The sequence below is a fragment of the Copadichromis virginalis genome, linkage group LG15, assembly GCF_057382275.1.
Source record: "Copadichromis virginalis isolate Kocher_CV1m ecotype Utaka linkage group LG15, C_Virginalis_male_GT1.1, whole genome shotgun sequence".
Lineage (NCBI taxonomy): Eukaryota > Metazoa > Chordata > Actinopteri > Cichliformes > Cichlidae > Copadichromis > Copadichromis virginalis.
In genome coordinates this window covers 5,551,025-5,574,521 of record NC_140632.1, presented here as the reverse complement: position 1 = coordinate 5,574,521, position 23,497 = coordinate 5,551,025, and the positions used below count along the sequence as shown (strand labels likewise).

The following is a 23,497-nucleotide window of genomic DNA, read 5'->3' as shown; positions in this document are numbered from 1 at the left end:
TTCTTGACAAGACAATTAATCTGCGTGTTGAGGTTCAAATATTCTCCAGCAGGTGGCAGCAAAACACTTTATTTCTTTAGTAACTTGTGGATGCATCAGGGTATTTTTTTCAGGATTGGGGATCTGGGGTTCCTCTTTTAGTGTTTTTCATTATTTTTTAATCAATCATTAATAAAGAAGATGAGTTACATTAAGACATGTTAAAAATGTGTGTGTTACAACCTGTCATTGCTAATGTGTAAATGGATATACTGGATAGGCAGTCTTTGGAGACTTTTTAGGCCATGTAATCTAAGCTCATACAGTTTGGCTTATTTGGTTTTCTGACTTCAAATTCAAAGCTAATTTGTTCTTGTCCAACTTTAAAAAATTACTAAACTTTACTAAACTGAAATACATCAATTTCAACACACTAGAGCTGGTTGTCTTAGTTTTACTATAAACACTAAACACACTGCATCAAATTAAGTTCCACAATTAACCCCGACGCAAACCAAAGATTGGCTGTACATTTAAAAGAAATTACTGGCAGCTAGAGTTTGGAAGATTGATCTAAATATCAATAGTATTGATACCACTGCTGATAGCATTGATTCTTTGGATCTATCTTTTAAGTTCAGTATGTAGCCCACTGAATTGTGTTAAATAAACTTCAGGCTAAATTATGATCTTCTAAATCACTGAGATGCTCTCCAGCTTACGAGTTTTCTGCTATAGGGTGATGCTTCTGGGTTCCCCCGTAAGGTTTCCTAATGATCTATAAAGCCCACGTCGTTTTTTTTGGGCACCACTCAGACAGAATCTTTGTTATTTTAGCTTGTGGAGTGTTAGATATTTACAGAGCAATCAAAAGATGAAGCAGATGAACAGAGCAGATGATCATCTGGATCAAAAAGTTACAAAATGTCAACACTATTTAGTCCAAGCATGAACTTGTGACCATCAGGAGCACTGCAAGGAAAAAAGATGACACACTGGTTTTTTTTTTCTTAGGATGAAAATATAAAACACATGTTCTCTTTATTTGCTGTATATAGATAGATGTACACCACTGGAGATTTGGATAAAAGCACACACGAAAAGCTCATGTATGTAGGGTCAACACATCTGGAGGTGAAAAAAAAAAAAAAAAAAATGGAAACGATGTCAAAATTACAAAGATAAAAAACTACCCAAATTCTATATGGTTTCTAACTGTAAATAGTTACATGTGTTGAACTCTGTCCCACATACCAACTGTCAGCAGTTGCTAATAACCTCTGTAATCTGTACACGGGATATTTTGTACAAAATATGAAATCTACCATTTAATAATAGCTATAACACAAAAGTACATTGTATGTACAATATTAGACAAAGCCATTTAGTATCAGACGCATACTAAAGGACACTTGCAAATATAACTCTTTTCAAAGAAACAAAAAGCTTATGTCAAATGAAGAGAGCTCCAAAGAAGCCAATATTAAAGCCATCTGAAGAAGAACAGCAGTCACCAATGGGAGCCAGCACTGCGCTTCAGCCGGGATGGAATCGCTTTCCTTTTTGTCGGGTTTCGGTGAAAGCCTTGAATGACTGTTGTTCTTCAAGACAAACATGGAGAGAACTGAACAGTGTGGTTGCAGTACTATTTACAAATTTGCACATTCAGTTGAAAACACTGACAGAGAGGTTCTGCGAGCAAAGGAAGAATAAAACCATAACAAAACAAAACAAATTTTTAAAAAAAGAACTTGCAAGCATCCAGAAGCAAACACGTGCTCAAATAACGAGCCCTACAGGTTTTGTTTCGTGTTTTTAAACTGAAGAGGGCGTGCACCGTGTGGGCACGCAGGTGGAGGGCGGGACGAGAGAGGATCAGACTATGGGACAAATCAGAAAAAGTGGAACGGGAATAGAGGGGCCACAGGATGGAAGAAGAAAAGTTGGGATGGGAGGTGATTTTCCTCTCCTGTATAGGCTAGCTCTTAACAACAGGCACTATGGGGAGGGGACTCAAACACTCAAACAAGCGCACACACACACACACACATAGACACACACACACACACCAAGACAGACAGCATCACGGATTTCAAATGTTTACTAGTTTGTTTTAGTTTCAGTTGTGTTGCGAGTGTCTTTCAAGTGTTATCAGGAAGTGCTTCTTTGCTGAAGTGGTTTGGGGCAACCACGCCATCTCTGCTCTTTAGCCTTGAACTCAAAAAAACAAAACGGATCCAACTACGTAGCTTCAACAAGGCAGAAGTCCAACAATGGACCTGAATACGTTTTTTATGGAAACTACTGTTATAACCTTTGAAATCATCTGACATTTTATGTCATGCTGCTACTCTGTTCTCAGTTGAGTAAATACCCTCTCCGACTACAAAAGGCACTGTGAAAAGAAAGGCTTATGTTTGACCTCTTCAAACCAAACATGCCTCCTCTACGGAGCAATCTATTCTCTACCAATTGTTGTACAAATAAAAGGATCTTGCTTGAAAAGATTTGAAAAACAAAAAAGACAAAGTTCATTATCGGCACGGTTTCTGCCCCTGTTTAACTTCTCTCAACACACAGTAACATCGTGTTAATCCCAAACAACCTAGTACATCTCTTTAACCTCTCATAAGCCTTAAATGAATGATAGTGACTTGTACTGAATGCTAATAACCATGTTAAACACACAATGGCTGGACGTAAATAGGAAACTAAAAATAAATCGACACAATCCGCTCTCATGTAACCGGGCAGCCAAACATGCTTGGGCCGCGGACTCATCGCTGTGACCGATAAAAAAATGCTCTGAACATGTGGTAAACTTTAAGCCATAGATGCTTTGGGAGCCGTGCTAACTGACTGCCTTCAAAATTAAAAGATCTTTTTTTCTTAAAAACAGGAACTAAATGAGAAAGTTGGCACCGAACTAGGTTTCTACACGGGAATAATGATGTGCAGAAGAAAAACCTGGAACCTCAGTCGGGTTGGCCGTGTTTGATGAACAGCACTGAGTTAAAAGGGTTTTTTTTCCCCCCAATCCTTAATACACACCCCTGCTGAATTCAGGAGTGGCCCAGTCCTGATGAATGGAGTGAATGAATGAATCCTAAAATAATAGCAAGAAACAGAACAGTTCTTCAGATAGGACGTGATTTTTTAAAAATCTTAGAAGAGCTCCTAATATAGCATGAAGGGAAAAATATAAACAGCTATCTAGTTTAAATTTTATGAGAAAAAACAGCCAATATTAAATATACAGAAAGAACTGACACAGTCTCACCCCACTGTAGATGGCCTCCATTGAAGTTATAGTTGGGGGCTCTTATTATTTGTACAAGCACCTGACGTTGATAAAGAAGAGACGAGAAGAAGACGGCTCATACACACACACACACACACACACACACCAGAACAGAACACCTGAGAAAAATGACCAGAAGGGGGCAGCACAGCACCCCAAAACACAAGTTGAGCGGACAGGGGGAGGAGAAAAAAAAAAAAAAAAAAAAAAAAAAAAACAGAAGAAAAGGAGATTATGACAATTTCTTATTTGAAGTTCAGTATACGGCGGGTTGCTGTGGTCATGCAGGACATCCCAGCACCGCAAGCAAGAACCAGGTGAAGGGGTGGGGATCAGTAAGGACCAAGCACCGCTTGTCTCGCAAAGCCGGACCTGGCTTAGATGTGTGGCTTTAGACATTTTCTGTGTCAGGTGGAGCTGGGATCGTTCATTTCTGTGTTGCACTGGGCTGGACTGAGATACCACAGTTCTGTTTTGTTTTGGGGGGGTTTGTGCTGGCCCTCCGTGGGTTTGTGATTCCACTGTGGATGCTGCTGGTTTATGGTAGGTCTGGGATGGTCTCTTAATGGCCATCGTGTGGCGTCAACATTTCCTCTGCTCTTCGGTGCAACTCCAAAGCTGTGACTGTGGAGATGTCTTTGGGGAGCTCAGATTTCCTCCGCATCAACGGGCGTTCTCTGCGCTGGTCTTTTTGGATCTAGACACAGACACAAAGAGGGATCAGTAAAATCAGAACTAATGCATTTACAGCCCCACTTCATGAACCTAAGCTTCTGCACGGAGGCCCGTTTTACAGGCCGAACAAGATTTTAATTCCTGCAATTTGCTTTCCTTTCAAACCTTTTTCTCACTTACATGACAAAACTGATAAGCTATACAATTCAAAACTGTATAATAAAGAAAAATGTGATAGTGCAGCATGGACAAGTCTCTGGCAATATTGTCCTTTAACACTCTTTGTTCATCCCGTCTCTGTTGTTTGGGTTTGGAAGGCAGACAGGATGCTCAAGTGATTTATGTAATCTGTCTCCGTTTCAGCAGCTGGAATAACCATCTTTGCTCAGGAATTACTTGTGGGGCCAAACAGCTGAGTCATAAACCAAGTTCATTTGTGATTCTGAAGAAATATTTTTTTAACCAACAACCTGCAAATTCACTGTATGTGTGCATTTTATGACCACTGTTTCAAAACAATACAAATGTGAAGATGCTGTCTGCAACAGTCCTACACCCACATACTTTACACAAACAGGAGTGTGCAGACAGCTTAGAGGTTCTGTGCTGCTCGGTCGACAGCATTCTTCATTTTAGCATTTGACAGATATTAACAAAAAAACAAAGTGATGACAGGACGCATTAGGAGCTGCATCGATCGCGCAGAATTGGAACATCCGCATTCGTCTTTGTGCTTCTGAAAAGCTGCTGGTGGCAGCGGCAGTTGCACAGTAACCACTACAAAGTCCCCTGATAGTGCTGCTGTTTTCACACGCGCCACACAGATATTTATGGGCCTGAACGTGGTTTTTATTTACAGCACAGCTATCGCTAAAACAGTACAGACACACCAAACTGGACGATTTAGGCAAAGTGACTGGCACACGGCATGAGAAAAATGTCGCTAAGCCTGAGCTGCACAGTTCACAATTTTAAATGTCCTAAAATTGCTTTTGTATTTATGTCAACTAATGAGAGAGGCTCCACAGCATCCTGCAAAATGAGCTGTGATTAGTGGAATTCATTTCATATTAGCTTTTTTCACTTCACACATTTTCTTCATTATTAACATTTCTTGTAGTTTTCTGCTGCTTTGAAGCAAAATGAAAGAAAAAAAAAAAACGGACTGCTGGACTGTGGCTGTGTGGTTCCACTTAACATAACCACATTTATTTGTTTTCAAACAAAAATAAACCTCCATTCCTGGCGCCAAAGTCAGTATCAATAAATAAATTAAAGTGTCCAGATTTCTGCTTTTTATGACCACGTATATGATTTCATTAAGACTGAAATGTAAACAGGTCTCATATTAAAGCGATATTCATCAAAGCTTGTGCACATTTCAGTGAGAACGTGTGGTACCCCTCAGATATAGGCATGCATATTAAATGTTACACACACTGACCTGTGTGGCTTCCTCAACTACTGCTTTCTTTAGCATGTTGACATCGTCTAGCAGTGGCCCATCTGTCTCCATGTCCATCGGACTCCCTGATCCTATTGAGTCCACATACACGACAAACTGCAGCACAGGAAGAGAAAGAAAAGTTAACCACAAAGAATCGCATTATCCAATATACAGGTTTGTGAGAGGTGCTAGCTTTAAGCAGAACTTTTCTCAATGACTTTAATCCTCAGCTTTTGGATATACATTTCCCCACAATCCATCCTGTAACTTTCCATCTGTTGCTTCCACACATACACAAAAGAAAAAAAGAAGAGAAGAAAAACTAGAAACTCTTTTTCCTTTTTTCCCCTCAGTTGGAGTGTTTGTCAAAACACCAACTGATGTTCATCACCAAAACATCAAACCCTGCTTGATTCGCACTGAGATACCCTGCAAACCACTGAGAGGGTTGCAGCACTGTGAGAATTGCTATTACTATTTATTTGCTCACCTGTGGGTTTGCCTTTGCTAGATTCTCAATCTTCACCCATGCTTCTTCTCTCTCTTTCCATTTGGCTTTCTCTCTGACACACACAAACACACACAGAGTCCTAAGAGACTTCTTCAAAACAGAGAAGATTTGCTGAAAGATAAACTCATGTTAAAAAAAAAAAAGTTATATACCCAAACTCTTTCAAGTTAAGAGATTGTGGTTTTAGTTTGTATCTACTTAGTCATCTTTTCCACTTCTAATGATGTTTAAACAATGTTTTCCATGACGTTTCTAACACTGTAATGAGAACAAGGAAACTGTAGCTTGCGCTGTATAAATGGGTGTGATGTCTCCCTGCATTACTTACTTGCTTTTTTCTGCCCTGAACTGCTGGGTGCAGTCATCAAACAGTTTCTGGTTCATCTCCATAAAGAGCTTCAGAGCATTGTAAATCAACCCATGAATCGTCCTACAGACACAAAAAGGTTACCACAGGTCACTTGCTTTGCTTACGTACTATCCTCATACACTTCATCATAAAGATAAACAGATAAATGGAGGGGGTGGGGGGGGGGGGGGGGAGCCTCACTTGTTCCAGTGGGTTTTGGAATTGCGGTAAAGGGCCGGGAACATGATGGGGAGGATCTTGGCAGCGTTGTCGCTGATCAGGCTCATGATATACTCATTATTCCAGTAGTACAGCGCTCGCTCTGCTACCTGACAACACAGTTTTTCACAGGGTTACGTGCGTACACAGACAAACAGAATGCACACTGTACGATTAACTAAAACACGCATCAAAATAAACAGGGATGTGGTTCAGACCTGAAAGTGCGGGCTTGACACACATTTGGCCAGCTGTCTGAAGAGGGGTTCCATGACTTTGACGAACTCCGAAGGCTCAATGACATCCAGTATCTCCTCCAGTTCGTTGAGGAACATAACTTCTTTTGGACTGTGGGTCTTTGGCCAATACTTTAACAATGCCATTACCGTCTACGCACACAGACAGGATACCAGGCTTATTAAAGAGGAAGCAGGAATGTTTGGACAGCCGATTTTGGTCAGCTATTAATCTGCTGATGGTGGATTACATGAGCTTACATTACAAAAACTATCAGTAGAAGCAGAAACAGTAGTCAACATATTCATAAAGTAGTTTAGTTGATCTCAGGGCCTTAATGCAAGCACACAAAATCCAAAACACCTTCCAGCAGGTTTGTGAGGACTTGTGAGCGCGTTTATGTTTGCTCCGACCTTACCCACCATAAAACAAACAGAGAATACTGTCTTGAGGAGTTTGAATGACGTATGTCTGAAAAGAGCTTGAAGGTCAATCGATAATAAAAAATAAAAAAAAGCCAAAAAATCAATATCAAAATAAATAAATCTTACCGGTTCTGTAAGGGTGCTATCCTTCTCTAAGAACTGTACCACACAGTAGGCCAGCTGGGAAATAAAAGGGAAAAACAGGAAACGGCATTTGTTTTCATTTTGACAAAATCAGAAGTATCATAAATATTATTGGGAGAGAGATTGCACTCAACAAACTACAGAATCTACATAATAAAGTAACATCAAAGATGGCGGCTGTCCTAAATGTTCTAATCAGGCAAAAAAATGTTGCTGCATTGGCACATGAGCACAGATGTCAGTTTTTGCATGTGTACACTATTTTTAAACATTAGTTAGGGGTAAAAGGACCAGATTGTTAAGTTGAAATGTGCATTTTTATCTGGTGAACATTGAGAGTTAAAGTTGTGACTAACTCCACATTTTTTATCATTGGATACACGCTTCACTGACAAAATAACTGCTTTGAGGCATTACCTGCATGTCTGCCAAGTGAAAAGACTTTGCTCGAGACATACTTTTGTTACAGCGTTTTGCTTATAGCAGAGGAAGGCAGAGCAAGGCATAAGAAAATTCCTACCTGTGGGTGATACACACTAAGGGACTTGACTTTGTGCAAAGGCAGGAGGACTTTCAGCAGGAATATCTTGTGCTCTTCTTTCAAAGGTAATGCAAATCCATTGATTATGCTGTGAGAAAGACCGTTATTATAGAAGAAATTACTCCAGTTTACAATAATTCGGCATCTAAATATTAATAAAAGTCTTGAGCCACCACTAATGCTCTTATACATTTCTTCCAAGGAGTCAGCCTGTCATTTTTGAAATGGTCTTGAACAATAGTTCTGCAGGATTTCTGAAGCTCTTTCAAAGACTTTCTTTGGACACTGTTCTTTCACTCATTTTCAGTCCTTGTACTTGAACATTATCAGAGAAATTTTTTTTCAGCACAGACCTACGAACACAAAATAATCTCTCAACTCATGGGATGAACCAGTAATATGTCCATACATAGCAACTTTGCAAATACCATGTGGCCTTTCAGGTGACCCATTATCTGTTTACTGAAGCCTCATTAGAAATGTTCTAATGAAAATGACAAATCACACAAGGACTGGACTGAAATCAGTGGCAACAAGTCTTATGGAGTGATGGCACCGAAATCTGTATCCTCCACAATACAACTCCATCTGGAAAGCATCTGATTGCCAACAGCTTCATTTTTCAATTGCATCCAGAGAAGTGCTTTGAATGTCCTTCAAGAAGCCCAGAGAACTATTTCTGAAGACAACTCAAAGAAATCACAAGAAAGCGCAGGCTGTGTTGAAGGATAAAGGTGGCGTTACTAAATATTGACTCTCAAACTTACTAAAACTATGCAAACTCACTTTTTGCCTCATATACTCTATTTCTACTTAAATTTGCAAATGGTATAAATCACTGCACCCTTTAGCCATTATCCTAGCAAACTACAAAGAAAAAAAGAGGTAGCTCAACACTTTTGCACATACTGTGTGTGTGTGTACGTACACACACATATATATACACACATATACACACACAGGGGTGTACATAAGTGGTCCGCAGGTGCACTCTCGCTATCAAAATAAAAGACGCACACCAGATCAGAAGTTGCAACGCACATTTGCGTGCATAAGATTTTCTGGAGGAGGACAGACATTTGTTTAGAACTCTTAAAGATGTCGAAGAAGCTCCTTTAAGCAATTACTTTGGTGTTCCTTCACCTCCAAAGAAATGTCAGAGGGAGTCCGCAAAAGAAGCGCATATTCTCGGAGAAGTGGTTGGAGGAGGTGAGTTGGCTTCAAACAAATGATGAACGCACAGAGATGTGGTGCAGAATATGCCATGAAAATCCCACTCTAGTGGACCAAAACAGTGCCTTTAATATGTATGCAAACGCATGTTGAAACTTCTTATCTGGTGCGCATCTTTTATTTTGATAGCAAATGCGCACCTGCGGACCACTTGTGTACGTGCACGCACGCACGCGCACGCACGCACGCACGCACACACACACACACACACACACACACAAAAAACAAACCTATATTTTGAGCCCTATACTGCGAACAGCAGCTGCTTTAACAAATCTAAAAGTATCTTACCTGCCTAGTATTTCCAGTAGTTCTGCAATTCCATTATGATGCTCAGTCTCATAAATGAACCTGAAAAAGGGCAAACACACACAAGTTAGCAATAATGTTCCTTTAACCCTCAGGCTTTGTTAAAAATCACCACCCTTTCAGCTTGTTCGTGGCCACAAGTGGCCAGTATAGAGCCCTGAGGGTTAAAGAAAACCAAAAAAAAACCAAAAAAAAAAAAACCCATAAACAAAACAAGCACCATTAATGTAGCTATGGAAGACACACACTCACCTATAAAATATGTTATTAATCTGTTTTCTAATGTATGCTCGAAGGCCCAGGAACTTCCCATAGATGCGATGGAGAGTGGTCTTTAAAAAATCTCTTTCTCTGGGGTCTTCACTGTCAAAAAGTTCTAAGAGCTGAAGAAACACACACACACACACACACACACACACACACACACACACACACACACACACACACACACACACACAAAAGAAGGTTACTGGGACAATAAAATTAAACGTAACCAAGTACTACATACAATGCTCTTAAGTGGGCATGTTACGGTTTTTATTGTTTTGTCACATTGATACTATTACAGAAATGCAGAAATGCATGCTCATACTAAACATGGCTAAAGCTTCAAACAATGATTTCAGTGTATGTGCAACTAATCTGAAAAAGCCAAAACTTCAGGCCTTAGGCTGCTTTAGTCACTAAACTTCAGACAAACATTGGCCTCAAATGACGTGTAGGAGAGCAGATATCCTCAATATGTTCTTTCCAGGCATCTGTGCGCACAGTCAAAGCTGTACACGCAGATGCCTCACCCACATGCATAAAGGCAGAGGAGCTAAAACAGCTTGTTTTAGACAGTGCACGAACAGAGGGGCTGGACCAAGCACTGGTATGCGATAAACAAGGATTATTTTGAACTATCAATCATGCAAAGCTTGTCTAGTTAAGAATAAAAATATCAAGGTGGAAATGAGCATCATAGCTCCTCTTTACAGAGAAAGAAGCTGTGCTCTAGCAACATGCTCACCTGCAATACAAACCTCTGGTCAATATACTTTTTGGCTATGTTTGGTTGAAAGTCCGGTGACTCTAAGAACCGCAGGAAGAACTCGTAGACGAGCTGTGGAAGAGGGGCAAAGACTTTAAAACAACAGAAATAGGTGAACAGGCTCTTTCTGACTAAACCATGTATGTGGGTGTGATGCATGTACCTGTAGATGCGGCCACGCAGCTTCTAGAGTGGGTTCATCTTCCTCTGGGTCAAACTCTGCACCCGTGGGGTTGGATGACGGCGGCAATGCCCTAAACATATTCACAGCAAACTGGGAAACAAAAACAGAGGACAGACAATCGGACATGCCAGATAAATATAAACTTGAAAAAGACATTTCCCCCACAGAAATCCAAACCGCTCAAGGAAGCGGTGGCCTCTGCCCTTTTTACTTGCATAAAAACACAATATTTAAAACATCACCATTTCTTTGTTTACGTAGGCTGCCAGTAACCTGTAGTAACAAATAGATCAAATCCATTGGACCATGTACTGTCCAAACTGCCTTTAAAAGACAAGTAAAATATTTCTATCAGCATAAACGTGTTTAAATGTTGCAAAATCCACTTTTTGCCATTTTTTAAAAATTGTCTAGATCCACAAATTATGAGTTGACTACATCCTCTCCTTCCTTTTCCTTCTTGAGCCCTTCGAGGTTAAAACCAACTGAGACGTCAAAACCTGATAAGCACCGCCCCCGGCTGTGAAGGAGACCTGCCTTATTAAATTCAGTATGAGCAGCTGCTGTGGCTAATGTTACCTTTAGGTTTGAGTGTACTCCTACGAGCCACAGTTATGTCAAAATTGGAATGCTGTAATGTAATGAAAATCAGATATTATGAAAAGCAATAAACAAGAACAGAGTGTAGGTTACTGTGTTTCATGTTGCTTTTTAATCAGCCTTTAGATTTGTTTGCTTCTCTCTGTTCTCTGAGCTCGTATCTTCCTCTTTTTAATATTTCATACATTTAACTACGATGAATCTGTGTATCTGTGGACTGACTGTGCTTTGAAATGTATCCATTTTTCATGCTACATCCACAGCACATATTAGGTATACTAGGCAAAACAAGGCAGTGAGCGTTGATTTGGGGATTGGTGTATATTCGTTTCTTCAGATTAAGAGCAGTGCTGTGAAACTGATTCATCACCAAAAATGTGCAATATGGATAAGTTAATATCTGCAAAATACAGCAGACTCTGTAAGGGGCAAAGACGTTAAAATGTTGTGGAAAGAAAGACCAGTGAAGTATTTTGAGATTACATTTTAAATACACATTGTGCAAACATATCAGACTTAAACTGTTTTTTAACAAGTTCAGTGTAATACATCAACTTTGAGGTATTGTTTGTATTAAAGAATTAATAAAAAGGTGGTAGGTGAGTGGATATCAACAGTCTCTTGCGCTAGTTGTCCATACTGGCCTATTTCTGTGACTGTACAGACCCCAGACTGTGAAGAATCTATTTTGCCTCTGAGACGGCGCATTCAGAACTCCTTTGGGATTCCAGTCGATCAGAGGTCAAAACACTCATTCACCATCAGGTTATTATTCCAAGCAGAAATCACTCCTTACTTTCAACAAATAGATCAGGACAACGAAACCACTGTTACAGTGCCATGTAGTGCAAATAATGCCTGTTTAAATAATGATGCTTGAACACTGAGATGTCAAAAATGCTCTGAAATACAGAAACCTTACGGAAGTAAATAATGTGCAAAGTTTTAGCATCAGAATACACTTTATTACCATAAAGGAAAATGTCGTGTCACTCTTTACTTACTTTGATCATAAAAGCCATCAGTGGACTTCAAAGAGCCCTTGTCTTTAAGGGGGTACGGGGACAGGCGCTGCCAGGAGTAAGAGTATATTTTTATGCTGATTTGACAGCTCAGTTGCATTTTCTGCCGCATTGATCAAATAAAGCCCAGGCAAAGGAGGACGGGGGGAAATTTGCACCTTGATCATCTGCAGTTTACCATGTGGCATTGAGGCCGGCCTTTGATTAACATCAAAGGCTTTTTAATTTGGCTTGGGAAAGCAAATCTGGCACCAGGAACACATTGAGACCACGACCTAAGAGGAACACCTCTCCAATCTACAGCAGGAGCTCCAACACAGCTGCACTGGCAACACCCTGATTAAACGAGCAGTTTTCAGACCTACACCACTGAGGGGTACAAACAATTTAGGGTGTGCAATACACGAACAATCTTTAGACGAATTCAAACAAGAGACATGCTGAAGAAAACAAACAGATCACCTGGTTGCATACGAATTATTTAAATGATCTTAAAAGATTTGTGGCAAAAAAAAAAAACTACCAAAATAAAAACTAAAATGGGTCAAGTGAAAACCACAAAATGTTCGTTCCATGCTGCGAAAATGAAACTGAAGAAAACAAATCAGCTTCATCACAAACATGAAAAAAAGAAAGAAAAGGGAATCTACCGGGTGAGATGGCTCTCCGAGGCCATGTGGCTTCCACTGAGCCTTTTTTCACAATTACAACTTACACAATTTTACAGTAAGAGAAGTGACACGTGACATCTCGCTAACACGAAATAAAGCAATTATAAAGGAACAATGCAGAGTTTGTGTAAGTGAATATTTTTAGACCTAAACTACTAAAACATTCCCCAAACCATATTACACATTGCATATTCTATGGGATAAAAAGCTTTATGAGAAATATCATCAGCTATAGAACCACAGCACTAGTACATCACAGGACATTACAGATTTTAATGTTCTATTCTAAATCATTTAAAGCTTTCATTCATGGAAACACTGGTGGCAGAGTTTCCTCACACTTAAACCTGACTTGGGTGGGAGTCCCATGTATCTTGGCAACATACTTTGCATTTTCTTCTAATTTTTTCCTCCATCTCCGACAATGATGTGACCTATTTACAACTGGAAAATTCCCTTACTCTTATTTTGAAAGTTAAGTTGACATAAGATGTAGCCTTTCGAGACAAAGTCCACACATACTTTTGCAATATGAGTAACCAAATCGCTTTTTATGCAAGGCTTTACTTTTTTCCAGGAGTTGAGTGATACAAAGTACAAAGATGGCTAACTAAGTTTAGTTAATTATGTTCACTTATACTCTCTACTTATTAAACATTTGCCAGGTCAAAATAAAATAATAAAATAAAAACAACTGGTCCAAGCTTCTCATTTCCACTGTTTACTGTAACACTGACCATGTGAACCACTTCTGGGTAGATCGGTTCGGTGATGACGTTCCTGTTGTGGGTGATGTACTCCACCATCTCGCTCAGCGCGGCTCGTTTCACCTCCTTCCATTTCAGGTCACTCAGTGGGTCTGAGACAAAATCGAAGAGAACGCAGCACTGACGCAACTTCTGGATAAACAGCTTCTCCTGCTCTGCAGGGGGAACATCTGTGAAACAGAGAGAAGAAAGGCTGGAATTAAATTCAAATTCTCTTCACGAAGCAAAATGTCAATGATTTTTAACATTAGAGCAGCAATGATACCGACAGGCTGACTTACTTTTAAATGTTTTGCTAAGCAATCTCTTCATTTTACAACCATATTTTATTTTGCTGTGATCCATCACAAAGGACTTATAATGTTATAGACTGCAAGGCATGTCTCTGAATAACTTTAGGTTTACTGAGCTGTGCTGTGCTTGTTTGAGACAGAACGGTTGCAGCTTTTGTGTGTGCGTTTTCATTTATTTGATAGTTCAGGAAATGCTGGATTTCCTACTGAAAACTCTTGAATAAAAACACCAGATACACATATTTTGTGCTTCTCCAGAGGAAAGAACATTTCGACTTGCTGGCTTTATTCTGGGCACGACTGCATTGTTTCTACAGACTTCACTGGAACTGTGAATTTGTGCACAGCAGCTCAGCTGTTTGCTTGGAGATAAGCATTTTAGTTGATAAAGCAGAATATATCCGGGTGGCACGTCACATGATAGATAATGAAGTTACCAGTGCCCCATGCATCAACTGTGCACAGCAGCTCTCTCTGTGCTGCCAGTGTACCCGGTGATGAAAGCCTGCTGACAGCCAAATAACAAATCACAGCTGCTTAAAGCAATAACCAATCACAGAGTAGAGCAGCCCTGCAGCTGACGTATCCGTGCGCCAACTGTTGTGAAATCCTTTGGTAAAAAATGAAAACTGTTCATCCAAATGATTTCAAACTCAACTCTGCACACACATACACACGTTCCTCTAGTTATTAAAGCAAAAAGCAACCAATTCAACTTAGTGAGGTAATGACTGCTATGTTATCGCCACATCAATGATGCAAAAGATCTAAATCACCCTCTGGGAATGTGGGGCCACACCTACCCGTGTATCATTATTAGCTTGCAATTAAAAAAAATTACATGTTTTTGCAGCCAATGAATTTTGCACAATGAGCTAACCTCCAATCAGTGTCAGTTTAAATGATTTATAACCACTTGACAGCTTCCTTAAAGATATGAACGATTAGAGAAAAGTATGAAAACATTTTTTGTCTGCAATTAAGTAATTAAGTGACAATAACAAAGCTTCTAAACAGAATTATTATATATTAAAATAGATCATAATTTCAATCAACTTTCTGGACTGCTCAGAGGGAACCTGAACAGAGCTTGAAGGGTTTGCACACTCCATACATCATAAGGTGTGCAACAGTGCAAGGTATGAAAGTACGGACGTTTTTATAAACAAGACCTACTCTAAATCTACAGGTAACCATTTTAGCAATTTTAGAAATAGCTATAATGTGTGCTCTCTCCCTTTATCAGCACTCAGGAAGAAGAGCTCTGAATAAAGTGCAACTTACTTTCACCTTTTTTTGACAAAAGTAGAAAGGACGCCATTACTACAAGCAGCCTATATAGCACCAAATAACCCCAGCATTATGCACTCTACTGTGATGGGGCCTTCACTAGGACACAGCTATTTCCCTTTTCTTTACAATGATCAAAACTGTCAGTAGCAGCCTGTAATAAATGACACGAGTCACAGAAAGGAAGCTTCTCCTCTGAATTAGCCTGAGCTCATCCGATTCCCAAGCTCCAGAAAATACCATGAAACCAAGAGAAGTGGATTGGTGCTCATTCATTTTCATCCAACACGGGGATTAGTGTCTTAAAACAGAATGTCACCTTATAAAACCTACCTATGGGGCAGCATTAATCTCTTCATCACAGTCTGTGATTCTTGAGTCTTTCTTTTCTCCCCATTAACAATCTGCATGTGTACCCTACATCACCATGGTGACTGCAGGCAGAGACAGGACTTTGGACCAGGGGGTGACCACTGCTAATCAGAGACGCATGTCTGCTGCTTCTACACTGGAATCAAGAGACCGCTGAATTGCTGATCACATCAGCTATGGCTGAAAAAAGTGTCAGCCAAAGGCATCATGCAAAACATGAATCATGGAGTAAAATAAGTCAGTCAGCACTCCCTGCTACACTCAGTAATCTTACAGATACATTTATAAGCGTCCAGTGGCTTTCTTGAACACTTTGGAATAAAGAGTTAAAACAGCACGGTAATCTGTAATTATATATCTACAGTATTTTCTGTGCAGACCCTGCTTTGCATAAGTTGATACCAGACAAAATGTTAACAGCTGGCACCAATAAAATAGGTCAATTCTAAAAGATTCAGTAATGGAGGCAATGCTCACAGACTAGAACCTCAAATTGCGACTGACAGCACACCTCCATATTAGTCACAGAGGAAACGTTAGCATTTAAAACAGCATGAAACAAAGCTGTCCTATGAGTTCTTTTAGGTAGACTACCCTTTTGAATCAATAATGTATTTGCTTTATAATTCCCCAACACTGTTACAGTGTCAAAGCTTTGTGGTGAAGCTTCCTTACTTTACTGCTGCTTCCTTTCTTATCTAATAGCTCTTTGTTGGCTCTTGTTTTACATTTGTCTGTTTTTATACAAATAGTTATACATGCCATAAGATATTTGGAAAAAACTGGAAGATTTTTGAATTTATATTTAGAAGACTAACTGCCATATTCAAACTACTATCCGCAAACAGGATCCAATTGAGCACAGTAAAAGGTCAAACATCAGCCAAGCTCTTGAGCTTTTGCCACAACATCCATTTTGTATTTCTGGAGCAAGTTTACATAAGAGTGTCTTCCTTTCCAGTGAGGTGCACTAACTGTGAAAGTAAAACTCACGACCACTTTTTGTGTTCATGACTAATATTCAGCTTGCTTCTGCTTAAGTGCGTACAGTGTGTTTAAAAAAATATATATATTAAGCCTTGTTTGGACAGTGAGCACAAATACTTGTCAAAATGATGAACAATCCCCTCTAAATGCATGCAAGTTAATAAAAATATTTATAAGTGTTAAGTTAATATAGTAGCATCTGTTTTACTAGGAAGTCTCAAAATTTTACCCTTAACTCTTTAACGCTTGAAATCCTACAAGGACCCTTTAAGGTCTTTTCTGAATTGAGCTGCTTATAGAACAAAATGACTGGGTGTGCAGATTCGTGAGGGTGGTCTCTGCTTATTCAGCTACCCTTTGAAAAACCCAGAAACTATCATAATGGTCATCAAACAACATCTTTACTGATAAACACTGAGGTGTCAAAACTTGTCATTAAGGGTAGAGGGGAGGTGGTCAAATGTGGTGTTTATAGCGAAAAGAGTAAGATGAATACAGAAAAACGGTTGCTGAGTTATTTGAGGCTTGGTACACCTGCATCAAGTTTTGTTCCTATTACTGTTACAGGCCGACTCATGAGCACCTCGACTCATCAGCCTCTGAGTGCTGAGAGGTCTACCAGCTCCTGTTACACAACAGCAGTAGGGTTTCTGAACAGACCTAAAATATTAAGAGACCTGCTGTGCAACTGCAGACTTCACACACGAGCGTCTCTGCATGGATCAGTGAATAACCTTTACTCATCTAAAAGCTCCAGCATGCATACAGGAAGCCAGCCACGAACACAAATTGCTTCTAAGCACAACTCTTGACTCAGACATTCTGTACTACGGAATATGAAAATAACTGATTAATAAAGTGTCCCTAATGGCAAATGTGGTGCGCTTACCATCTGTCCCTTCAGACACAGGATATCCGAAGGAGGGACCGGTGGCTTTCTGCCATAACTTGCTGTAATTATCACTATGCATATAAATGTCACGAGACCATGTTAACAGCCACATAAGCAACACCATGATACTGACATCACTGTGACAGCAGCAAGCATATGAAATAATTGGCTGCATGTTAAACACACACTGCCACTTCATCTAGAGACAGCTTCCAGCTTCCTTAAGTTTGTCCGAATCAACGTCAACTCAAAAAGAACACTGGAGCTACAACAACATCAAACAACCTTTCTACTTATGTTAGTCACATTGCAACAATACAATACAGACATATACAAACTAACAACAAGCTTTGACCTCACTTCCTATGACATCAATAGTGTTGATGGGGGAGGGGAGACTCAAAACTACCAATCTTACACCCCCCCCCCCCTAAACTAAAGCTAAGCTTTGCAATGTCTTGGCAGAACCCTTCCTTGCTGACATACAAACACAATCACCTCCTTTCTCTTTCAAAAACCCTCGTGCAAACAACACTAAAAAAAACTCTTAAACTCGCCTCCACAAAAGTAATGATACATATAATATCAAGCTTTTTTTTTTTTTTTCTTTTTTTTTTTTTTTTTTAAATCACCAGCTGTGGCTGCTTAACACTCAAGCCCACCTCCTCTTTAAACAGACCAGTACACAGCAGCAGATTTCCTATTCTCACCTCTAAAATGCATGAGGGCCACAGGCTGGAAAGGCCCATTGGCGCTCGGTCCATCCAGAACCATCCCGCCGGCAGCTCTAGTACATGCCAACATCAGTGAGCTGAGGCAGGAAACAGGAGAGAAGAGGGTAGCCCAGGCTAAGGCGAGGAGCCAGCCTCCATTTTAGCACGAACACTGAGCAGAAAATGAAGCTCCCCTGCTGCTGGAGGGAACCAGCTAGTTAGTGATGTCATCCCACACAGAAGCAACCTGGTTGGTTAGCTGCAATCACATGGGCGGGCTGTCAGAATAAATAAACATGAGGAAAGAGACTGGCTATTGGAGTGGGAAGAAAAGGGGTGGGCCAGTTACTGTGATTGGGCCAAAAGAACCTACATCTGTCAAGGAGTTTTTAAAGCACAAACAACTCGCCTGAATTCCATTTAACCGGTTCTGAAATAACCACAAATGGAATAATAATACCATGGAATACAAATAACTGTACAACATGTAGGTTGCTTGTAAGAAGCAGAGGACAAAGGAAACCATTTATTTCTCTTTTAGTCTTTAACTCCCAACAACACCCACATGGAAAAGAAATAAGAAAAACTTATAAAAGACTTGCATCAGCTTTAGCTTGCTTAATCATATAACGCTTATATGATATACTCATGAAAGTGGCCACTTTCTCATTACTTTCATATATTGTTTTAGGAAGTATCCAAAACATGGAAGTTTCATTTATATAATTTTTCAAGGGATCTTATATCTGTTTTCACTCTTATATGCTTTTCATACAAGTTTCACACAAGACAGATACAAACTTTAGAAGATTTATATATATCTTTTCCATATTGGCAAACCTAAATAAAACAAAATACAACAAGGTGTTCAATGCTTAATGTCACCTTACACTGGTCATCAACTAGTGGACCTTTTTTTAATGTCTGCTGCCATTTCCAGCATGCGTGCCAACTTTGTGCGCGTGTGTCTGTGTTTGCATGACAGATGGCTCTTCAGCAGCACAGCCTGAGCCCAGGTGTATGTGACAAGAGAAACAGGAAGGCAGGAAGTCTCAATGTGAGCAACACAGGATGTGCATATGCAGAAAGCCACATTTTGAATCAGCAGCACTGGGGAACAAAAGCCTGCACTGTAAACCTTTGCGGGCACATTGGTGACACAGACAATTAAAAGCAAGAAATCCATACTCCCAGTCACTGGCGTAGCACTCCCAAATATAGTAACCACTGCACCCTTAGAATACAATAGGGCTCTGTAAAACTCTGCACACAGACAAACACAATCAGAACATACACCGACATTTTTTTTTTTGTGCATGCCATATGTGTCATCATACTGAAAGTACAGTAAGCACATACAGACAAGGTGTCGAAACAGTGATTCAGCTAAAGTCATAAGCATTCCTATGCACGAAGAATAACCACGCAAATACAGTGTAGATGGGTGTGAATTAAACAGATTTGGACTACAGTCACATATAATCTAATAATTTTTGCTGCATAAGAAAGCCACCGAGGAGAAAAGACTGCACAAAAAGACTTTGCTTACCCCATTAGAATGAACATTTCATAACCGTAGCTGTGTGACAACCCACAAACATTTCTATTAAAATGTGTGTATGGCATACTAGCCTTCGCAATTACTTCTCTTCTGTGAAGGACAAAAAACGACATTATTTTTTTGCACTATGATTGCTGTCATTTCAGTGACTGGCAGCGTTAGCTAAGATTACATAAAACTGGCCGAGCAACTACAGCAAGGCAACAGGGTTGTTTTTTCTATGCAGTTTCTGCATAATGTGCAAAGAAGGAAGACATTGATATACTCTTGACTGCTTAAAAGTAATTAGGGGAATCATTATTTGTGGATAATATTGTCCAGCAGATGTAACTCTATACAGAGGTTTGGTTAAGCTGGGGGCGATCGTGGCTCAAGAGTTGGGAGTTCGCCTTGTAATCGGAAGGTTGGACAGTCTTGGTCGTTGTGTCCTTGGGCGAGACACTTCACCCGTTGCCTACTGGTGGTGGTCAGAGGGCCCGGTGGCGCCAGTGTCGGGAGCCTCACCTCTGTCAGTGCGCCCCAGGGTGGCTGTGGCTAAATGTAGCTTGCCATCACCAGTGTGTGAATGTGTGTGTGAATGGGTGGATGACTGGATATGTAAAGCGCTTTGGGGTCCTTAGGGACTAGTAAAGCGCTATACAAATAGAGGCCATTTACCATTTAAGCTCAAAAAAGAAAAATAGAATACATAAAGTGTTTTGGAAGTTTCACACTTTCAAAAAAACAAACAAACAAAAAAACAAACAAACACTGTTTTAGGCTAATGTAATGTTTGTGCAAAATGCATTTTGTGTGGTATTTCATAAAGCACATAATGGTGTCACGGTTCCTCCCTGTGGGTTTGCACTTCTCCGCTGGAGGTGCAGGAGGTGTGGTGTGGTTCGAGTCCGGCTGCTGTTTGTTCTTGCACACTTCTTGTATTGCCACTGTTGCTCCTGCTACACAACCTTGAGCTTGTATACGTGTTTGTCTGCAGGTTAGAGGATGTAAAAAGTCTTACACTAAAGTCAACTGTACAAAATGGGAACAACTACACCCCTAATGGATGTAATACTTAACATCTAGTTTAGTTGGTCCTAATATATACGATAATGGAGCACTTCATCAGCAGGAACTAATCTGGGCATATAAAGGGCTCTTTCTTGCCATTTTGTACCTTAGGCATAGTGCATCCATGACCATGAGAAGAAAATACTGGATTACTCATTACAAATGCTACTTTGGCACATGCATTCACCAAACTCGAGCTTTCTGCTGTGTCTGTGCTATTTTTTAAATGCGAAGAAACTTGTGAGATTGCTATAACACAAGCATGGTTTCAGAGCTTTTTCTAAACGTATCATTGATATCAGCAGCACTGCCTAAAATACACAACGAAGTGGTTCATTCACAGGTCTGCTGATCTTCAATGTCACGGTCCTCTGTAAACGCTTAAGGCTCAGATCTATTTGGAGAAACAGACTGATCGACGCAGCTGAGGACACAGGCTCTTTCAACAGTGGCTGAACTTAGGCAGCTTCCAATGATAGGGACATCTTTATCAAGATCCAACCTATTTTTTCTTCTTCTCGTAACGCAAAGATGAATCACAAAGCGATGATACATGCTGATCTGTATTAGTCACATTAGAAGCAGATATATTAAGAAACAAAGCCCAGATTTGTTCAATGTGCCACTAAAAATGTTGCACAAGTGGAAAACACCTGTGGCTGATGACTGCAAGATAAACACGCTTGGAGATCGCATTTAATGTTGCAGCTTAAACCTGGTAACTTGAGGAATGTGTTATTATAATATGTACAACAGTTTAAAAGCTTAAAACGTTTTTCAAAGTTCAAAAACAAGTTTTAGACCTGCAGATATAGTAAACGTGTGTGAATTAATTAAATACCATTTTCAATATTTACTATTCTTCCAAACAAAAGACCACCAATTCAGATACAGTGTCATGTTTTTTAGTAGGATCCTGTCATTTCTGAATGTTGCTGATGCATAAATGAAATATTCACTGCTTAAATATAGCAATGTGTCTGATTCTCTGACTTCTAGCTACAAAACCCTTCTAGAAGCAATGCTGAAAAGTCCAATCGTGCAAAACCAGTGCACAGCTTGAGCAGTTTTAACACCATGATCACTGCCAGTGACTTTTTTTTGTATTTTTATTCATATGAAATGTCTGACCCGGGAAGTTTCTGTCATGAGTTGTAGGGGCCTTTTTCTGCTCCCACATGTATTCAAAGTTAAAGACGTTTCTCTGACATGACATGACAAATAGTGATTTAACGTTAAGATTACTTCCTGGAAGCTTTAGAATGTAACTAAAAGACAACCACAGTAAAAGCAACATTTCGATTCATAAAAATAAAAACTGACTGACGTACACTTTAGTAGTTTGACTTAGACCTGTGTTTTCTGCTAACAGTCATTGACACCTACTAAACAACTGTATTACAGGTAGCAATAACAGAACTAAACACACAACTTATTTAGTTTTAACATCTTCACGTTTGCTGTCATTATCCTGTCTCCCTAGTGCTAGGCTGAAAAAATGCTTAAAAAAAAAAAAAACATAACTGCTGACCATATAACTTCTGTCATCTTTACTGTTTATCCCTCAAAATGAAGATGACTGTACACTGAAGAAGTCAAACATAACTAGCTGTTGGCACACAGTGTGACACCAAAAAAAAAAAAATAGTCAGAACTGTCAGAAGCACTGCAGCTTATTAGACTTGGGACAGCCCACTGTCTCCAGCTGTCCCTGCTCCGTGCTTCGTCATTTGTGTCCATTGTGTCTTTGACTAGTGCTGAAGCCCGTGTACCTTTCTCACTGATAAGATTCATTTCAGACAATTAATAATTTACAATGAACTACGCTCATTCAACAGGAGAAACACAACAACGGGAGAAACATAACAATTTGTGACGCATAAACTAAATCCAAACTACTTTGAATACTAGTAGCTACATGTTTATAAAAGAGCAGAAATGTCCCAACTTAACCTGCGACAATAAAAATAATATTTTAGTACCCACCAGAATCTGCCGTGACATAGGCATTTAGCCTCGTCACTATCTGTAACATTTTACTCTACACAATTTCTCTCTCATCCAACTGTTTACTCAATAAAACATATCTCAGAGTTAGCACGAACTACTGTTCACAGACTAATAAACATTCTCGGTCATTATGATTTCATTATGTTGTTTTTGTAAGGCTTTTCCTGGTGTCCTTCTGTTTAAGTGTTTTATTTTCCTTATGTTTTCTTTTTTACATTGTGTACAATGTTTGCATATCTGCGGTCTGCCGACTGTTAGTTATATCCATTAAAGTGCCCCTTAAAACAGTTTCAACTTATAAAGGAACATGGGAAAGTTTTGCATTGCCATTAAGCATAGTCTCATTAAAAAGGTAAGGACTGCAAATTTCATACACTATGTTAACTGTACCCTCAATTAAAAAAAAAAAAAAAAATCAGATTAAAAAGTATTATCTGTTTTAAAACTTTGGTTACAAGTAGATATACTCATGTCCTTCAACATCACCTCTCATATTTGACACTCTAGCCACAAGGTGGCACCAAACCCTGTGAGACCAAGGCTCCATGAAGGAGAGCTCCTGCTTTAAAAGAGAACCCATACAGAGGGAGCAACTGTTGTTGTTCTGTGCTTTTTGGCACATGTATATAACACTTGCAATGAGACAAAGAAAGAGGAATTAATCTCCTGTTTACTTGCCTCA

At 39.6% G+C, this 23,497-nt stretch overlaps 1 protein-coding gene across 3 annotated transcripts in view; it reads right to left on the bottom strand.

The window, feature by feature from the left end:
• Window positions 1-987: 987 nt before the first annotated feature.
• The window catches only part of ppp2r5cb (protein phosphatase 2, regulatory subunit B', gamma b), a 28,328-nt gene continuing 5,818 nt past the window's right edge, over window positions 988-23,497 (bottom strand). For 2 of the 3 annotated variants that reach the window (XM_085431491.1, XM_085431492.1), the window contains exons 4-16: window positions 13,618-13,817; window positions 10,567-10,677; window positions 10,383-10,475; window positions 9,623-9,753; window positions 9,353-9,412; window positions 7,808-7,916; window positions 7,270-7,323; window positions 6,700-6,870; window positions 6,464-6,591; window positions 6,242-6,343; window positions 5,893-5,965; window positions 5,400-5,516; window positions 988-3,977 (exon numbers count right to left, since the gene is read on the bottom strand). In XM_085431491.1, the coding sequence (XP_085287617.1) occupies window positions 3,843-3,977; window positions 5,400-5,516; window positions 5,893-5,965; window positions 6,242-6,343; window positions 6,464-6,591; window positions 6,700-6,870; window positions 7,270-7,323; window positions 7,808-7,916; window positions 9,353-9,412; window positions 9,623-9,753; window positions 10,383-10,475; window positions 10,567-10,677; window positions 13,618-13,817 (1,484 nt within the window). In that variant the 3' untranslated portion in view covers window positions 988-3,842. Of the gene's footprint in view, window positions 3,978-5,399; window positions 5,517-5,892; window positions 5,966-6,241; window positions 6,344-6,463; window positions 6,592-6,699; window positions 6,871-7,269; window positions 7,324-7,807; window positions 7,917-9,352; window positions 9,413-9,622; window positions 9,754-10,382; window positions 10,476-10,566; window positions 10,678-13,617; window positions 13,818-18,191; window positions 18,637-23,497 lie in introns of those variants that run through there. The other variant, XM_085431493.1, reaches the window with a different exon arrangement.